Genomic DNA, 19,201 nt, shown 5'->3' with positions numbered 1-19,201 from the left:
GTCATTACACAACCAATAAGTAAATATACATATTCTCATTTTTATTACCATAGACGGTAACCCTGGTTTTGCAGTTCTGTTATGTTGTATGGCAATTTTTTTATTTATTTATTTTTTTACTAAGCTGTGGTTGGGCGATTGCTGCTATGAACTGAATGTACCTTTTACTTTTTTTTTAAACACAAAAACTTCTCCCGGCTCTGTGATTTTGTGTCCAGCTTTTCCTCGACAGAATAATTTAGGGAGGAACTGCTATGTGTTTTTTTTTCTTCATTTTCCTGTATATAAATAAACTCCTGGCTCAGGGCTTCAGTGTTCCCCCCCTGTCCTCTCAACACTCTGTTGCTGAAAATGGATGCTCATAGTTAGCCTGGTTCTGCTGGAAGTTTGTTTGAACCCTTTGTTTTCAGATATCCATTGCAAATTGGGGGAAACAAATAATACAAAATTATGAATGAAATATGAATTAGATTTATTTTAAAAAATGTTTTATTTTCGTTTGAATCATATAAAAAGAACAACTTTAATCTATGAAATATTTTCCCTTTCAGCCTTTGTAAACACACTCAATGTATTGGTCATTTTGCGTTACTCTGCAGCCTGTATTACTTAAAACGTATAAAATCAGATACATCGATCGACTCGTTCAGAGCTTAAGCGTTCCCTCTGTGATGGCGGTGAGAATCTCCTGGGTCATGGGTACGTAGCCTTTACCGTCCTCCAGGAAGAACAGCGGGTCTTGGATGACGGCGGGGTCGAAACCCTGCGCAGCCAGTTTCGCCTTCAGATGCTTGAATGTCCCAGTCACCGCTACAGCATCCTGTCCCGGGAACAATTGTTGTCACTATGAGAATTTGTAAGTGTATTTTACAAACGTTTTGCATCTTCCTCTCCGCATTGGGTTACCTGGATCCGTAAGAAACGTGGCCTGGCGTAGCTGGGCAGGTAGCTTTTGACATGCTGATATATGGCGGTGCCATCAAAGTCCATGTTTTCCTTCAGCTTCAGCGCCGCCATTCCAATCCTTCCTTCGTGCCCTAATCAGTCCCAGTCAATGTCAAAAATCAACTTTATTAAAGCATAAATCTTTAACTTGAGAACAACTTTTCCAACAATGGTAGAAAAGGTTATCCTCAGAAGTCGTATTCAATTTTTTCATTACTTTCTACCTGATGTGCCACAATGATAAAAATATATATATATATATATAAATTTATATATATCCATACCCAGTTAGAAACAGAAATCTATATTTCTATTTACAAAGTTGTGAAACGGGTAGCAATGACGTAAAAGTTACCTGGAACCTTCACACCGTAAACATTAGCCTCCTCAATAAAATCCGCTGTCAGTAAATGATCAGCCACCTCTGTGGTTGCCACGTTTTCTCCTTTCCACCTGCACAAGACGACAACAAACAGAGCACATGGAAAGGTTAGCTGCAGGTTGGTAGAAGAATAATAATTAAAAAACAAACAATATTGTAAAAACTGTTACACCTGGAGAGTAATCAATAAAGCAAAAAGTCAAATATTTAAATTTCTAATGTCTCACGTAGAAAAAACTTCCGATTTCAATGTCAATATATTCTACCTTAGACAACTCAGGCCTCTGAAAATAGTAGTATTTTAAGAGAAAGCTGGCTGACAAATATTTATACCAGCTGACTTTTACATTAGACTTTTTTGTGCATTAATCGTCTTCAGATCTGGAAAAATAATGACGAATGATGACCTTATGTGTCCATTGTGGCATTTTCAGCCTGTCTACTATAAGTCTGGCTAGGAGGCAAAATATTTTAAACCTCGCCTACAAGCTGCAGACAAGAAGTCTTGATACACAAGCACAACAAAAAACTAACACAAGATATACGTCAGAGATTTTTGTATTAAGATCATTAGAATTACACATCTATATGTCCTGATTGAAGTTATGATACAAACAATATGTTACAAGAACTTTAAATATGATTTCACCAAAAGGGGCAACTGGTTTGGTGGTAAATGCTCTCAGTTAACCAACTTTCATTCTGTCCTCAGAGGCTCATTGTCTTCTCCAAGTGTCCATCTGTATAGATTTTTCCATTTTGTTGAGCCACTGACCTGAAAGTGTCTCCAATGCGGTCCTGAAAGTAGACAAATCCCTCCTCGTCTATCATTAAAAGGTCACCGCTGTTAAAGTAGAGGTCTCCCTGCACAAAGACGTCTCGCAGCTTCTTCTTCTCCGTCTGCTGTTTGTTCTTGGCATAGCCATAGAAAGGGGTTTTCTCTCCTATCTTCCCTACCAGCAGACCAGTTTCACCTTTATATTAGAGGGAAAAAAAAAAACACGGTAAGTTTTGAAAGAAGACAAGGAAGGATGTTATGGCTTGGATCTGAACAAACTCACCTTTAGGAACTTCAATGCAAAATCCTCTGGAGTTTCTGACTGGCTCCTCTTTTTCTGTGTCATACCTTATAAGGGCGTATGGAGATGACATCTGAAAAGGAGTCGGGAGATTACGATGAATGAAAAAATAATCAATCATTTGAGAGCAATTTGAATGTACGTAATGATGTATCCTGTGAAGATAAGTTATGCGAATTACGATTCTCACCTTGTAGAGAAAATGCTCTCTGCCGATGGCTCCAACTTTTCCAACGTAGTTGACAAAGCCAACATTGGACTCTGTCGCTCCATAGCATTCGCAGATGCGAACGCTCCCAAACCGCTGCAGGAAGTCGACCCAGGTGTCCGACCTTATCCCGTTCCCCAGAGCCAGTCTCACTTTATGATCCTTGTCATTGTCTTTCTGAGGGGAGGGTGAAGGAGAGGTCAGACACAAATAAAACGCCTGTACGAGCAACGCTGCACACTGATAAAAGAGCACAGTCAGGTGTCGTCATTTTAGTGGCTTATAAAATGCATCACCATTTGTTGGACAAATTAAAATGAGAAATTGGTGCTGCAGGTGAACTAGAATGCAGTATTGTAAACATAGCATCTGGAATTTTAATAGCTTTTTTAAGTGGATATAGTAATTCAACTCAGATTATTTAGATAAACTGGCTTGATTAGAAATCAAATGCATGTTTTGAATAGAGAAGAAAATGTGGATTTTATTTTTGTTCTTACACTTTTGGCATGCAGGATTTGGTTCGCAAGTCACTAATGAAAAGTTGTGCATTTGCTACTTAGCTATTGAGTGCTGCTCGGTTTAAAAAGCTTATTTCTGCTTTTTTCCTGGAACTTTAAGAAGATGTTTGTGTTTCTTCAATATGGCTCTTCAATCCTTATGCGTACAGGAAAAGCAGCATGCATAAATGTCAGGCCTCTTACGGTGAGGGCCTGAGGATGCAGCGATGGAGTCAGATGTTTGTGAGTGTCAATGTACCAACTTGTGCTGCTGTGCTTTGAAACATTATGTACAGATGTATGTGAAGGTTGACAGACTGTGAACACTTTGACCAATCCTGATCAAAACTCAGGAATCGCTGGGCCCTCAGTTTATATGTCTGTCTGTTTCTTGTTTTATATGGACCACAATTATGACAGAATAAATGGGATTGGTTGATTGGCTGATTGATTGATTATGTTACTGGTTGTAACATATGAAAGCAAATCTTTATTTCGAATGTGTAAATTGGCAGAGAAAAACATTGAGAAAAAGAAGCATTCTAATAATTAAACATAAAAAACAAAACTCTCACATATCAACAACTAATGGCTCAAAGGCTAAGAAATTATCAGCCAGGTTTCTACATCCGTATTGAATCCGTCCCGGCTATAGCTGCATTGCTACACTGTAAGGAAAAGAAAAAGAGAAAACAGAGCGTGGAATCAACAGGAAAGCAGCCGACCTCATAAACAACACAACCCGCCCCTGTCTGGCCTCCCGGTCTCTGTCACAATGTGCCCACAGGCTGGCTCCACCAGGCTGAGGACAGGCTTCTCACACCAGGCTGTTACAGTCATAAACTCTCCCTGCTTTTCACATCCCTCCCAATATATCAGTGTAAACAAGCCCCTTCCGCTGGGACCGCAGCCACACGGCACTCTTAACACGGCGCTCCTGTATGTGTGGACCAGCTCCTTTTATATTTCCACAGGTTTTTAAATGTAGCTTAAATGTTTTCAGCCTATCAAACAAATCTTAATTTCACACAAACATGAGTAAATGGTTAAAGTTGAGCTAACTTGCTGGAGAGCTAGAGGTTTTTATATTCTGATCTCATTTATTAAGGGAAAACGAAACGTCCAAACCATCCGGTGAAAAAGACACAAATAAATTTAATACTAAAGTATCAAACCTAACAACTGCTGGTGACTCAGCTTTGTTTCTTGTCTGTTCTTGCCATTGAGAAACTGTGTAGCTTTTTGAATGTTTTTAGCCTCTTTCATGTCAGACAGGTTTAATTTTTCATTTTTATTTTATTTAATGAGTCTTCCTATAATCAGACCTGGGTTTAGCTAAAATCCCAGTGACAACCTCCTTTCCTAAAAAGGGGGTTAATCACATTGTCATGATATTCTAAGAGGAAAATATAACCTTTTCTTTATTTTTTTAGGTTATCTCGCATGCAAATTCACATGATTGACTGAAGCATTTAATTTGAGAAATGGCAAATATCTTTAACATAATGTTATTCGGTGCATAACCGTCATGATCTTTTAACAGGTTTCTTCCTGTTAAAAGAGAGTCAGTCTTCTTCCCTGTTGGAGAGACGATTAAATTATCCAAGTTCTTGGATTTTTAAGCAACCACTAAACTTTTTAAAGAAGGTTGGATCTGCTGCTTGATCAAAATGTGCTCCAAAAGCAGCAGAATTGATAAAGGTCTTTTGGGATCATATGACGTCAAACTCATGTTTACCTTTGGCGTGTTGCACAGGTAACGCATGATCTCTCCTATGTACTGAACGACGGTCACGTTGTGCTTTCTGCAGTCACTCCAGAAGCTGGAAACCGAGAACTTCCGTCTCAAAACCACAGTGATGCCTGAAAAAGGAAGGCGCACAGATAGCAGCAGAAAATGAGACACGGGGCTGGCTGACTGCATACAGTAGTCTACAGTCTACAAGTCTGCAAACTGAGCTTTGAGTCTTTCAAACACAAACACTGGAAACCAGAACCAGATTGCGCGTTACTTGAGGTTTAACCTTTCATAACCATCACTGACACAAAGCAGCGGACAGTCAATGACTAAATAGCTACTGGACATTGTCATATTTTTAAGCCATTGACTTAAGATAATTAACTTTCTTTTCCACATTTCCACCTCTCCACATTCCTCCTAACACTCGCCATCGCTCTAGCTACTCATGGTTCACTCACAGACTCTCTCGTGGATTACCTCGCTCTATGGCTCCGCAGAGTCCCATCAGAAAACCAGAGGTGTGGTAGAGAGGCAGGTACAAATAGAGCACATCGCTGGCGTGCACACCAACCATGGCCTGGAGAAAAGATGACATCCATACCCTCTCGTGGTTAACGATAGCTGCCTTGGGAAGTCCTAAAAAGATAACATTGCCATTAAAAGCCTTTTTATGTGCAGTTCAAGGCCACAGCCAGTGAGAGCGGGTCAAGGTCAGAGGAGGACGGCTGATTACCCGTGGTCCCCGACGTGTAGATGTAGAGGGCAGGAGTTTTGAGGTTGATGTTCGCCCTCAGCTGCGGAGACAGAGGCTCGTCACAGGTCTCCTCCAGCTTATCGGAGAGGCTTTCGATGCCTTCTACGTCACTGTGGTCGCTGAGGATGAACACCCGGATGCCCTGCTCCCTCAGAGCTGGCAGGACCTCTACTACGGCTTCTCGCAAGTCTGAGAGAAAGAGAAGCAAAAGTGGCATCGGAGGTCTGTGCAAATATGAAGAAAGTTACAAATCAATCCAAATACTGCAGGTGTAGTTTAGTGTAAAGTTATTTGATTTATTGTCTGTGACACAAAGGGGGCGGGGCAGAGCCAACAGGACATTTCACTAGAGACGTGACATTTATACCTATTTAATAGCACTTTTCAGAGTGGCACACATAGTGCTGTACAGTGTCTAGTTTTATCTGCTTGCACTGCCAATAGTTCACCCCTAAACTGTAGAAAGTGCTCAGTTTGGATGTTATTGGTTCATTTTTCAACTTCTGAAAAAAAATGGGGGAAATTACCTCTCTGCAACCCCTATGTCTCTTTATGATAACAGATTCATATTCTGGTTTGAATCGTGTTTATTGCCATTGCATATTTGGTTGAACAACGCAGTTAAACTATGCATCCCATTGTATTTCTGAGCAAGACACGTGACAGTAAAAGGGTTTCGGGGGAAAAAAAAACACCCACACACAAAATTCTACCCTCTGAAAAGTGGCCCCAGCTTACCGGCCCCTGCGATGAGGACCTTGGCTTCGCAGCAGGAGAAGCAGTGCACCAGAGACTTGGACCTGATGTTGGAGTTGAGGAGCGACGCCACGCAGCCCAGCTTGGCCAGACCCAGCCAGAGCCACACAAACTGCGGCTCGTTGCCCAGGAACAGCGCGGCCGCGTCCCCCTCCTTCAGCCGGGCGTGCGTCGCCAGAGCCCTGGCGACCTTGTTGCTCTCCCTGTCGGCCTGGCTGTACGTGTAGGAGCTGCCCTCAAAGATCAGGAACGTCTTTTGTGGATGCTGCTTCGCTCGGTCCAAGAAGCAGTCCAGCATGCTGGAAAAGTTCCTCTTGATTTTGCGCATTCGCAGGCCGATGCGAATTGCAGTGACCGCGTACCTCAGGTCTCCCAGAAAATATGGATTTCGCAGATAAACGAACAATGGCAGAATTGTCAGAACGGCAAACAGGATGTGTGCGATCATTGTGCTCCGGAGTGCGGACTCGGTCCTGAGGGTTCAGAGAGCCTCAACCACTGCAGGGAAAAGATCCGACTCGTTTACGCCTCCTGAACTTTGCCCAACTTCTCCCTCTTCTGGTTGTATAAGAAAAAAAGGGTCCACATAAGTTTTTCATTTACAAAAACCACTGCTGAAAGGGAAAGTATGTGTTCCCAGGGTCCTATGTTCCACGGGTTCAGCACAATCATTTGGGTTTAAATGTCATTATTTAAAACATAACAATGAACAAACAAACAAAAAAGGGGGTTTGTTGAAGTCTGGAGGTGAAAAGTACCCAGTGGGATGATGTGCATGTTTCCCATTTATAGTTATTATCACTGATTGAGATCAGTCATCAGTTTTATTAGATATTTAACATAGAAATCATCACATGGTAACCAATTCAGTGTGGTTTTAAAGCATCGGTCTGCGTTGTGTGATAAATCAGACCAATCTTATTACTGCTTTAGATCAGATGTCATTAACAAACATAGCTCCTACCTGCTAAATCCCTGAGTAACAACAGTGGTTTTGTTGACGTTTTTATTACATATTTTAATGCTTTCACACATTTCTGAGCTCAAATTCTCACACAGATCAGGGCTTTTTGAGGGCTACTCCAAAACATTGTCATTGCCTGAAGTTACACTGTGCATCTGGAAGCATTTGCAAACATCCTGAGTTAGTTTTAAAATACCAACCCGAGTTGCTGTTTCAGCCCCACATCGATACAGGACTTGTCTTCCGCTTTCATTCTGGATTTGGTCCTCACATTTCGCTCGAAAACATTGGCACAGCTCCGAAATACAGAAAATATCTCCTTTCCACACACTCTCACGCCTAAAGAACGGATGAGCACGTTTGTTTCGCGCTTCTGGAAATTAATCTACAAAATTAATTTGTTGATGTCTACAATTTGCTTCTGCAGAATGAGCCAATTTCTTTGAATTTTCCCAACGTTTGACCAAAAAGCTGTGCTGTCCTAAAGTACACTCAATGAAAGAAACTCAGAGGTTTCTTTTCTTTTAACTTTTTCATCCAGAAACGTGTGCAACCAGAAGAAAAGAGGAATGATTTGCTCCAATGAAATGAGTCCAGTTGGTTTAAATGGTAGGGTGTGGCACTCAGGAAAATTATGCATTGTCGTTTCGCTTGTGTTATCACATGATGATTTACAGCTTAGGACTTCAAGTCAAGTCCTGATCGCTTAAAATAAATGCTGGACTTTACTAACATTTTGCCCGAGAGACCTGCTTTTATAAACCGGTAGCCTGACTCTCTAAAACCTTTCACGGTTCTGATTATGTTCTTAGACAAGACAGAAGTTTCGATTTTATCTCCCGTTTCTTTCCAGGACAAAGTCCGAGGCTTTTGTTCTCACACCCCAAATATGGAACTGGACTCCACTGTTTTGGGTTTCTGGTAATTATTTAGACCTGTTTGCCTTTAGAAACACCAAAAGCAGACATTTGTGTGAATAAACCCTTCATGAATAAAATTAATAACTACCTGATCAATAAGACTCTTCAACAACATTACAGTCACTACAGAGAAATATGCAAATCTCTTCCATTACTTCTTTGAAAAGCATTTAAATATTTTATTTACATCTTGTCTAAATTTCTCTACCAGAAATGTTTGTACACATCCCCAAAATACTGTTTCTGCAGTGCACATTATATTAATAACACATGATATAAAAGTAGGAAGTGATACAAATTGCTAAGCAAAATATCTTCATTACCACGGTTTAAATTAAAAGTCCAAGTAAAAATATATTTTTTTAAAAACAAACATCACTTCACTTTCTTTCAACATATATTTTCAGACTCTGATTGTGAAGGAATATTTTCAGAAGTTCAAATCAAATAAAGGTTTGATTAGATTTAGTTTTTGTCAGGCTTTATTGTCAGTCAACTAAACGCTTTTAAAATATTCCTTGGTCTCTTTCGCCATTAAAAAAAAAAAAAAAACGTCAGCAGTAAGAGAAAAGTCAAAGCATGGCGCCACCTTGTGTTCTCCTTCTCTTCTGACATCTGGACTCGTAACGTTGAGCTCCTGAAGGGCAAAAATACTGAAAACCTGCACAATTTACTGTAACAGTAACTTTAGGTTTCCGCAGTTTGGCTTATTTTCACAGACATTAGTCGATAACATCACTTTCAAACATGGATGCTATCTATATGTTTTTATAGCTTACAAATTATTACTTCAACTGAGCCTTTGAAGGCATGTAAAATCAATGTTTATGAAAAAAGGTCACATTTTTTAAGAAATTGTAAAATACTGTCCATGCTGTGTTATAGGTGTAACAGGATTCACCACATTCTGTCTCTGAAAAGATAAATCTAAACACAGATATGACACTGAGTTGAAAAAAAAACATTGTAAGTAGTTAATACAGCATGGTAAGCAGTTATTAGGCTATTTACAACAATGTAGTTTTATGATTACCTTGTGATTGTTCTTTTCGAAATAATACACTGACTATGTGTATGTTTAAAAAAAAACATACACATAAGAATATTTAAAATAACATTTGCTTCCCTGAGCTGGAAATTATTAAAAAAATAAAATAAATCAGACGCTATGACAGCCTCTCACACGGCCAGTGGAGCTGGTTACAGCTTGACGCTTCCGGACAGGATGGAGCGGTAAGTCTCAGCCATCAGTGGTACGTAGCTTTTCGCTCTGTCGTCGAGGATGTAAAGAGGCTCCTGGATGTTCTCCGGATCGAACCCCTGATTCACCAGCTTCACTTTCATCTGCTTGAAAGTAGTCGTGACTTCCACTGAACTCTGGAACGGGAGAAAAGAGCGCGCACACGTCACTGGGACTGAACACAGCCAGGCGTTCGCAGCAGAACAAAGCCCGTGTGTTTGCCCTTGCGTCCTCCTTGACATCCAGGCAAGATGAAGCTCGTTTCCACTGAATTACCTGCAGCCTTATAAAGCGGGGCCGTGCGTATGAGGGCAGGTAGCTAACAACGTGGTCGTAAAGTCGACTCCCATCAAACCGGGCACCGTTCTTCAGCGTGGCAGCTGCCATTCCCACGCGCCCCTCGTGCCCTGAATGACAATAAAACAACATAAGTTCAAACAAAGTTCAGCTGGAAGTAAATTATGCCAAACGATATTTGCTGAGTGAGTGTTACCTGGCACTTGGACTCCATAAACATTGGCCTCTTGCAGACAGTTGCTCATCGAAAGGATGTCGGAGACCTCAGTTGTCGCAACGTTCTCACCTTTCCACCTATGTCCTCAAAATAACTTACAGTCAGTTGAAGTCTTTTTATTCATTGATTTTTTTTCTGGTTTTGACATTGACAGAAGTTGATTAACAATTTCTGTAAAAAAAAATTCTGGTTCATTCACAAATGTGTCCCCCCCAACCCCCCCAAAAATAAGCAGAATTAAAAGAAAAGCGTGTCCTCTCTGCTATTTCCTCTAAATGAGGACAAATCCACTGTGAGGAGGAGGGCAGTACCTGAAGGTGTCCCCGACACGATCCTGAAAGTAAATGAAATTGTCTTTATCGATCCTCATTAGGTCACCGGTGTTGAAGTACAGGTCTCCTTTTTTGAGGACGTTGCGCAGCTTTTTCCTCTCTGTCTGCTCTTCGTTTTGAGCGTATCCGACAAAAGGTGTGAGGTCTGTAATCTTCGACACCAGCAGTCCTGTATTACCTGGGGAAAAAAAAACAAGTTCAGAATGAAAAGACCAAAAAAATTAAAAAAATTTAAAAAAGCAAATGCCTGTAATTATTCTTGACCTTTCGAGGTCTCAATGCAGAGACCGTTAGCATCTCGCACCGGTTCGTCGCGCTCTGTGTCGTACTTCACAAGTGTGTAGGGAAACAATCTCTGCAAAGAGTATTGAAATTAGTGCCCCGTTAAAACAATTGCTTTTAATGCGCCGCCTTTATAAACCTTTATCCACCCCACCCCCATGTTCAACTGGGTAAACAAGGTCAAACCAAGTTAGTAAAGAACTGTGTTTGATGGACTTAACACTTCAAACGTGGCTTTATGCTCGTGTGCACAGTTCAGGTATGCTCTGCATACTCTCATCCTTACCTTGTGCAAAAAGTGAACTCGTCCAACTGCTCCTATTTTCTCAGTGTAGTTGAGGAATCCTATATTTCCCTCTGTGGAGGCATAAAACTCAAAAATCTGGATGTTTCCAAAGCGACTCAGGAACTCTTTCCAGACTTCTGCTCGGACTCCGTTGCCGATGGCCAGTCTTACTTTATGGTCTTTGTCATTGTCCCTCTACAGATTCATGCAAAATGAAAAAGGAAACATTAAGCAGTTTGTGAAATGTAAATGCAACACCAGTTTACAGGCACCGAGTATTTAGTCTCTGTTGCCATTTTTATGAAATATTCACCTAGAACCACTGAAATAGTCATTTTATCTGCAGGTTTGACAAACACAAAACAGCAGAATGTTGAAACAGGCTTTTGATTTCTAAACTATTTTACAGTTTTTTTAGCATCTGAACTAACACAAATTAACTCTAATACAAATCTTTTTTTTTTCCTTTGCCTGAAAGCTGCGCTACATTAGGAAAATGTTTGATGCACAATAACGCCGGCAAATGTTGTGATAACAACATGACTTCAAATTAATAATACATCACTCAAATGTTTGGTTGGAGTCACAGCAAACATAGAGTCCAGATAATGAGTGATCTACACAACTAAAGTAAGAAGTGAAATTTATTATCTCCATCTCAACAAGATTTTATTGAAATATTTGTTTCAGGCTGACATCAGATTTTTTTTTTTTGCTTGTCAGACAATTTAGTTGCAGTTTCCCTGAAGAATTGACCTTTTTACACTGGATTTAATAAGTTTCATCAACATGGTGAAGCTTCTCTTGTGTTTCAAACATATACAAGCATTGCCTAAATGCTGTGCTTATGGTTAAAATAATAAACTGATATTGATTGCAGTCACTTTTATTTTTAAAAATGAAAAGAGTCGATTTTAGTGTGGTTTAGCATTTTAATCTATCTATAGTTGTGGTTTGTATCCAGTTAAACCACAACTTGAAGATGAGAAAAATCCAAAACATTGCAAACTGCAACCTTTTTCCATTACATGTGCATTTAATGAGTAAAGCCAGTCCATGTCTGCATTTATTAAGGATTATTTGAAATTCTTTGATTGTGTTACTTTTGAAAATTGACAATATTAAAAAAAAAGTCTGGAAAACCTTTTTAATACTCGGTTTGATTGTTTTCCTCACACTGATCTGGATCTGGAACTTGGAAGCTTTTCTACGCTTCCTGACGCTGCATGGGAGCGTGACTGCCACAGGAAAACAGAAGCTGTGGGTCTATCAGCTCCGTTTTCAGACAGAATCAAACACGGGCTCACTTTTCTGCAAAACTGCAGGAAAGATTTTTGCAAATTGAAATGATCAACTTTAGCTAAAATCGATACCATCTTTGGACATGTTCTTACTCTTCGAATGCAAGAATCAAAACTAATTGAAACAAGTGAAAATATGCGCATTCCCCGACCTTTGCCCCATGTGGCTCAAATAGAATGACCATCGACTTGAACTGTAACTTTGCAACTTGATATGTCTTCCAAAGTAAAGGCCAGCATCTATTCCGAGAGATGACCAGATAAAGAAATCTGGTGACTCCTGCGACTCGTGCGCGCCGTAAACTGACACCGAGCTCCATGTGATGTAACAAGATGCTCTGAATGGCATTACACGCAGAAACTATGTATCCAGTACTACCAAATGCAAATAAGCGTTTGTGACATGTAACTACGATGATGTCAGTTCTGTTATTTAAATAGATAAATGTATATATTTTTTTTAAAATAGGTCTTATTTTCATGCTGCCTCGAACGAGGCAGATGAAGTGGGTGAAGACTGGAACACGATAGTGAAGATTTTATGATTTCTATTTTGGAGAGCAAGCTGTGCTCTGCGTTGGGAATGTATAGATTTGGAAAGTTCCCTCTGACAAGGCCTGCCTCTGTCGCGACTTGTTGCAGACACTCTGCCTCTGCAGCTGTCTTTGCCTGATTTATTAATTTTTTTTTACAGTAATTATGGTTGCCAAGATGGGTGGAGTGTCTAAAATATCCTGCCAAAAGTTCCTGGGTAATCTTGTTGTTGTTTTGTTGCAGCTGCACCAGTAAGTGACTGTTAAAACCATTAAAAATGAAAGGTTTGGTCAAAATGAAAAAGGAATTGTTGCATTTGAGTTCAACAAAGAGTTTCAGTGAAAACTAATTTCAGAAAAAAAAATGTTACTGCAAGTGGACTTTGGAAGAAAATAGCCCAGAAATTGAGTGGTTATGCACCAATCAATCAGCCAATTTTTTTTTTTTTTATTTGCTCTGACTTGGGATCCACAAGTTAAATTCTTGAGAAATTATTATCCTGCCCCAGCATCTAAAGCCAGAAACTAGAATCAGCCAATAAAAGCCTGAGGGTTGCATCTCTGATTCAAATTAAAATGTTTTTTTTTTACTAAGATGTTTGTCAAATGTCAACACAAGACTTGGTTAGGAGCCTTTTCATGCTATGAGTCATTCAGCCCAGGAAGCAAAAATAATGTCCTGAACCTGGTCAGGTACTAAACTCAAACTAAGTGGAAAACAAACATTAAACACTTTAAAAATCTCCAGAAAGCCTGAAGAAATCCTGCCTCGTATCCCTTTAAAGCACGTGTCAAACTTAAAATCTGGCCCGCCAAAGCTTTGTATGTGGCCCTTACAAGAATAAGTCCTTCCAGTTTTTCACAAATCTGCAAAATTCACACATAATCAACAGATTGCCAAGTTTCTTTCTGATTTTACTGACATTTTTCTTAAAATTGGCCAAAAACATTGGGTTTAAGTGACTGCTGCCTCAGGATTAGTTGGTGTCAAGCTATAGTCCGTGCAGTGAAGAATAAAAAGTCAAATTTAACGTCATACATTGTTGCATGTATTGTAAAAAAAATTAAAAATTACAAAAAATCTTACAAATATTTCTAAATCAGTGATAGAAAATCCTGGATGGGCTGACCAGTGTGAAGAAATGTTCAATATCATTTAAATTTCAGCTTCCTGAACGCTGAAGCAAACAGGTGTATTGATATTTGAACAATTTTTATCAATACTTTCTGGCACAAATGGCCCTTTAAGAACATTCAGACGTTTGATTTGGCCCAAAATGAAAATGACCCACGCTTCCTGCTTTAAAGGAAGTCCGGCTCCTCGGACACAGTATGCAAATCAGCAATTGTTTACCTTGGACTGTATTGTAAATCTTAATGCTATCATTTCAATTTTACCTTTGGTGTGCAGCAGAGGTAGCGCATCACTTCTCCGATATACTGAATGACAGTCACATTGTATTTTCTGCAGTCGTCCCAGAACTGAGAGGCAGAAAACTTCCTTTTCAGAACTAGAGTTGACCCTTCAAAATAAAACATCACAGAACACAAATATTACAACCTGATAAATAAAAAGTTCATTCACCTAAAATGTGCATCCCCGAACAAATGCTTTCATGCTGCTTAGAAAATTCACCTGTAACAACAAGAGCTGTGCTTTTGAAAAATCTGATATTATATTCAACTTAATAATGAAAATAAAAATAAAAAAGCGCTGTGCACTCCAGTTTTTAGTTTAAATATTCCTCTTTCATTAATTTAGTAGATGAACTATCACTTTGCACAGCCATTTGAAGGTTTTGCGTCCACAGATCGAGGAATTGTAATACTCGAGGTTCTCGAATCACTCGAAGATTCGTTACAGCCCTAAACATGCAACGCTACACATATTAGATCATATATTATATTCGATTGCATTCTTTTATTTTACCACAATGCATTCTATCGCAAAAAATCCTAATAAGACACCGAGGAGTGCAGCTGTAAAAGTGAAAAAAGGTCTTAATACTTCAGTAAGTTGAAGCATCTTACAATTTCTTACTCAAATATTGAATAGTAGCAAGAATTAATAGTTTTAAACCTTGTGGCAAATAAATAAACACATCAGACAACAAATCTGTGATAATTCTGCAGAGCACCAAACTTCCTCAATCACACACAATGCCTGCACACACACAAGCACTCTCTGTGTAACCTTTTGCCTATTTATGGAAAGCGCAGCCAGAGAAGGATCAGTACAGATTATTGGCTCCTTATGACAAAAGACTCTTTCACTGGGCCTGAATAGGAGGAGGATAATCAGGTTCTGTGCAGTGTGCAAAGAAACAGAATCCATCTGCAGTTTGCAGATTTATAGCAAACACTGGAGCTTAAAGAAGATTTTAGAAGATCTAGAATTGCTTTGGTCATAAAGAACCACAAACCTGATTGTTTATTGAGGCTGTTGAGTGATTATATCCTGGTTTATTCAACTATAGCTTTACATCACATGTGAAAAAGATCATCTTTGTGTAACAGGCTTACCTGGCTTAACTGCACAAGTTTAAGACATTGCACAAATTGCAAAGGAATTCCTGATATGACTCTTAGGATTGGGTAAATGCCTTTATTTGCAAATTGAATGGGTAGATTTTTTTATATAATATTTTGAAGATTGTGAAAGCCAGAACCATCAATCTGTGTCCCAAGCTGCCAGGTCAGCGTGCGCTGGGCCACACGTCAGAAAGGCTAAACAGGGCCAGCAGCCGGGCCCAAATATTTGTGTTTCTTTTTACTGAATGTGTGTTTAGCAAACATTGCACTTTAGAACTCATAGGTCCAAATTAGGTGAGTTGCTTTGATATTTTTGGGATTTTTATGGACACAAACAACAGTGAAGTATTTAAAATTTATGATTTAGCTGTGGTTCCATGCTTCAGTTCATACCTGCTGATGGAAAGGACTATCTGCTACAATAATGCATTTTGCATTAGCAGAAGAATTTCTCCTTAGTGGATAGGGCACCAAAAATGGCTTCAGCTCAGCCTGGGCCCAGGTCCGTATATTTCCGGCATCGAGCGTACAGGTTAATAAAAAGACAAAAAAAATTATGGTGGATGGGCTAAAAAAAAGTTTTTTAAAACTTATTTGTGAAAAGTAGAAACAAGTCTGCAGAGCAAAAACAGAAAAAAAGACAAAAACCATCAATTTCTGAGAATGTTTTTTTCTTAGTATACTTGTCGAAAGCTTAAAAGCTGTTTCAAAGGTTTTAAAATGACTAACTCTGTGTTTGAATTCGGATTGTCAACAGAGGAAGTTTGGGCAGTTTTATTCAAATTTATCAACATCTCATATATTTATTTTCCTGCAATTTAGATGCAGTGTAAAAGTGTCCACACTGCTTCCATTGATTCAAATAAACGTCCTGCACTCCATCACTGACCGTCACATGAGTGAACCAAATCCCACATGACCAATCTATTTTATCATGGAGCGTAGCACTCTTTAATACCGTTTTTGTGTTCCCACCTGCTTCAATGCAGCCAAGAAATCCAACGAGAAACCCTGCTGTGTGGTAGAGCGGCAGGTTGACGTACATGACATCCTTGGATTTCACACCGTATGCAGATATAATAGCCAGAGCTGATAGGAGGCGATTCTGATCAACCAAAGCTGCCTTAGGAAGACCTGAAATGCAGCAACTCACACATAAAAGCTGTTTGAAAACCAAAGGATTCACTCCATGCCTTGTAGGAACAGATTACCACAATTCATTGAAAAAAGTGCAGAAATACCGGTCGTGCCAGAGGTGTAGATATAGACGGCGGGACTTTTAAATGTGACGTGTGATCTGATGGATCGAGGTAGCGGTGTGTCCGCGGCTTCTTCCACTTTATCAGAGAAGCTCACGATTCCTGGAGTGTCGCAGGATTTGACCAAGAGGAGGACCGTGACACCCTGCTCCATCAGGGAGGGCAGCACATCCTCCACTGCCTCTTTCAGCTCTGCAAAAAATAACAATAAAAAGAAGAATACATTTGCATTAGTATTCATCAAAGAAGGCACAGACTAATTACTAAACATTTATTTGAACGTTCTTTAGGTACAAATATTAGTTTCCAGCTGCAACAGTCTACAAATTTATTGAAAGAAATACCTAAAATAGCTTTATTTAATTGTTTCATACCAAAATTATTAATAACTCAGAGCCTCTGGTAGCTTACGATTATTAGTCAATGACTTCTTGGTTTCATTAGGTGAAAACATGATGCAATTTTAGTTAAAGACAATTATTTAGTAGTACAAGATTTCTCTCCCCGGTGAATGAATAAACATGGTTAAAAAAAAAATAAATAAATTGCATTGTTTGTTATGAAATCTTTCATTTTATTACAAAGGTAATAAAATGAAAACGTAAAAATGAAAATGCTTTGAGAAAAATTGCGATTTATTGCAACCTCACATCTAAGGTGAAGAACAGCTCAAACACTCGGCTCCAAAACGATGAATAACATGGTTTGATGATTTCTCCAGCGAAAGTTGTGTTTGTGTTTAGCACATTTTTAGCAGATTGCAAGTGAGAATTTTGATGTAGTTTTTGTTTTTTTTGTTTTTTTTTACTTTACGGATCCCCACAAGTACTGAACGTACAAAACACTGAAAAAACACACAAGTCAAAGGACTCGTGTGCAGATCCAAAACCACAACAATTTCACAACAACAGAAAAGAAAAGAAAGGAACAGGTCAAGATCATGAACCTCCTCAAAGGGCCAGTTGAGGCCGTCTCTATAACACTAACTGTTAAACTATTAAAGTTTTTCTGAAACTATATGTGACATCTTGTCACATTAATGCAATTTTTTGGGTGGGATGGGGGGGCACACGAATAACTATCATGGTTGGTGCGACTTCTTCCTTTTTCTCTTTCTTTCTTTCTTCCTTTTTTAACTTGATCGCAACTTTCATTTTCAAAGCCACTTCCTCCAGCAGCCCTCCTTACCTGCGGCTGCAACCAGCACCTTGGCCTTGCAGCAGTTGAAGCAGTGCAGCAGAGACTTGCTCCGGATGTTGTAGTTCAGCAGGGCGACGGGAGAGCCGAGCTTGGCCAGAGCCAGCCAAGTAAACAAAAACCTGGGCTCGTTCCCCATGAGGAGCGCGGCGGTGGCTCCAGCCTCGTACCCGCGCTGCGCCCGGAGCGCGTTGGCGATCCTGTTGCTCTCCCGGTCCGCGTCCGCGTACGTGTGCGTCTCGTCCCCGAACGCGACGAAGGGCTTGTCGGGTAGCGCGGCGGCTTGCTCCAAGAAGCGCTCCAGCACGTAGGACGGAGGTCTCCGCCTTCGGTTCGCTGCGTAGCGGACCAAAACCCGCACCAGGACGCCGACGTACCGGAGATCCTTCCATAAATAGGGGAAAAGGATTCTCAGCGCGAAGGGCGCGATGACGGCGCCCGCTAAAATGGTAGAAATGAGGAACAGCTCCATGGCGAACTTTTCCCCACTTGTTCTAAAGGACGGTCCCGACCCGACTGGGCAAAAAGTTCAAAAACCCGGGCGAAAAAAAAAAAGCGGACAAGTTGGGGCGGAGCGTTTCATAGAATTTTCTGAGATGTGCGGAATGAAATGGAAATGTATTTCTGGACACAACCATTTTGGATACGCGCAACAGATCCACGGATTTTTCAGCGACAATAGTCAGTTTTATTTTTAACCTCTGAATCCCCCCCGCCGTGAGGCATTTAAAGGCACTCAGAAGAAAACAGGTTAATCTACTTAAGTTGATGCACCAGACTGCAGCTTGCTTGTCAGGGATCAGCTGACTTGACTGGGCACTTTAACTTCAACATGTCTTTTTTTTTTTTTGGAAAGAAAAAACAACATTTTGGTGATCAGTATTAATAAGAGAGTGTTGTTGGTGAATGAGATTTGCAATATGAGTTAGGGTGTGTTTGTGGTTGATTTTTGATTTGTAATTTTTTCACGGGGGCTGGTATAGAGATCCAGGTGTTTGGACCTCTTTCCTTTCACACCACAGCCTCTGTCCAACATTTTTATTAAATTAATAACGAAACAGGGCAGCCTTTACTTCATCATGTAATTGCGTCACAGGGATTCTTAATTTGATACTTTTAAAGGGATATAATGAGGAAAAAAAAAAAAAGCAGAATTGTTTTAGCCCAGGTGTGTCAAACTCATTTTTGTTTTGGGCCAAATCAAGATCATGAAGGCTCTTAAAGGGCCGGTTGTGCCAGAATGTGTTGATAAAACCTGTTCACAAACTGTTAATATGTCAATGAATTCTTAAAATTACATAATATTATTGAAGATCTTTTCAGTCCCTTCAGGGACTAATATATATGTGACTGTTTATTTACTCGCTGTGTAAATCATGGACTATAATCATACATCAACTAAATTCTCAAGAAACTGGAGGGATTGATTGATATAAATTGGCAGTAAACAGATAAAAACAGCATTGATATGATTGA

General features: G+C 39.8%; 2 protein-coding genes across 3 annotated transcripts; both read right to left on the bottom strand.

Moving 5' to 3' along the window:
• Positions 1-455: 455 nt before the first annotated feature.
• Positions 456-6,937, bottom strand: LOC129369442 (long-chain fatty acid transport protein 2-like). The gene is made up of 10 exons (XM_055044837.1): positions 6,348-6,937; positions 5,589-5,798; positions 5,333-5,491; positions 4,853-4,977; positions 2,597-2,791; positions 2,389-2,479; positions 2,103-2,301; positions 1,301-1,398; positions 907-1,037; positions 456-820 (listed from the first exon to the last, which is right to left on the bottom strand). The coding sequence occupies exons 1-10, from the start codon at positions 6,811-6,813 to the stop codon at positions 647-649; spliced, it is 1,848 nt and encodes a 615-aa protein (XP_054900812.1). The 5' UTR covers positions 6,814-6,937; the 3' UTR covers positions 456-646.
• A 281-nt stretch (positions 6,938-7,218) lies between these two features.
• zgc:158482 (uncharacterized protein LOC100009650 homolog) lies at positions 7,219-18,331 on the bottom strand. 2 transcript variants are annotated; one of them, XM_055044833.1, is made up of 10 exons: positions 17,717-18,330; positions 16,511-16,720; positions 16,245-16,403; positions 14,136-14,260; positions 10,904-11,098; positions 10,600-10,690; positions 10,315-10,513; positions 9,983-10,080; positions 9,766-9,896; positions 7,221-9,626 (listed from the first exon to the last, which is right to left on the bottom strand). In XM_055044833.1, exons 1-10 carry the CDS (start codon positions 18,195-18,197, stop codon positions 9,450-9,452), a joined length of 1,866 nt encoding a protein of 621 aa, XP_054900808.1. In that variant the 5' UTR covers positions 18,198-18,330; the 3' UTR covers positions 7,221-9,449. The 2 variants fall into 2 exon arrangements, with proteins under 2 accessions (XP_054900809.1, XP_054900808.1); XM_055044834.1 differs by lacking the exon at positions 16,245-16,403 and having other exon boundaries at positions 7,219-9,626; positions 17,717-18,331.
• Positions 18,332-19,201: the final 870 nt, after the last annotated feature.

This window comes from Poeciliopsis prolifica, unplaced genomic scaffold (genome assembly GCF_027474105.1).
Source record: "Poeciliopsis prolifica strain line A6 unplaced genomic scaffold, Auburn_PproV2 SCAFFOLD021, whole genome shotgun sequence".
NCBI lineage: Eukaryota > Metazoa > Chordata > Actinopteri > Cyprinodontiformes > Poeciliidae > Poeciliopsis > Poeciliopsis prolifica.
The sequence above is the reverse complement of the archived record's forward strand: the minus strand, read 5'-3'. Positions and strand labels throughout refer to the sequence as shown.

Coding starts and splice junctions, on each gene's coding strand:
- LOC129369442 (XM_055044837.1), bottom strand. CDS start 6,813: ATGATCGCACACATCCTGTTTGCCGTTCTGACAATTCTGCCATTGTTC. Junction 2,302..2,388: donor TTGCATTGAAGTTCCTAAAG/GTGAGTTTGTTC, acceptor TCTAATATAAAG/GTGAAACTGGTCTGCTGGTA. Junction 1,399..2,102: donor CGCATTGGAGACACTTTCAG/GTCAGTGGCTCA, acceptor CGTCTTGTGCAG/GTGGAAAGGAGAAAACGTGG.
- zgc:158482 (XM_055044833.1), bottom strand. CDS start 18,197: ATGGAGCTGTTCCTCATTTCTACCATTTTAGCGGGCGCCGTCATCGCG. Junction 11,099..14,135: donor ACCTCTGCTGCACACCAAAG/GTAAAATTGAAA, acceptor ATGAATCTGTAG/AGGGACAATGACAAAGACCA. Junction 9,627..9,765: donor CCCGCTTTATAAGGCTGCAG/GTAATTCAGTGG, acceptor CTCCCGTTCCAG/AGTTCAGTGGAAGTCACGAC.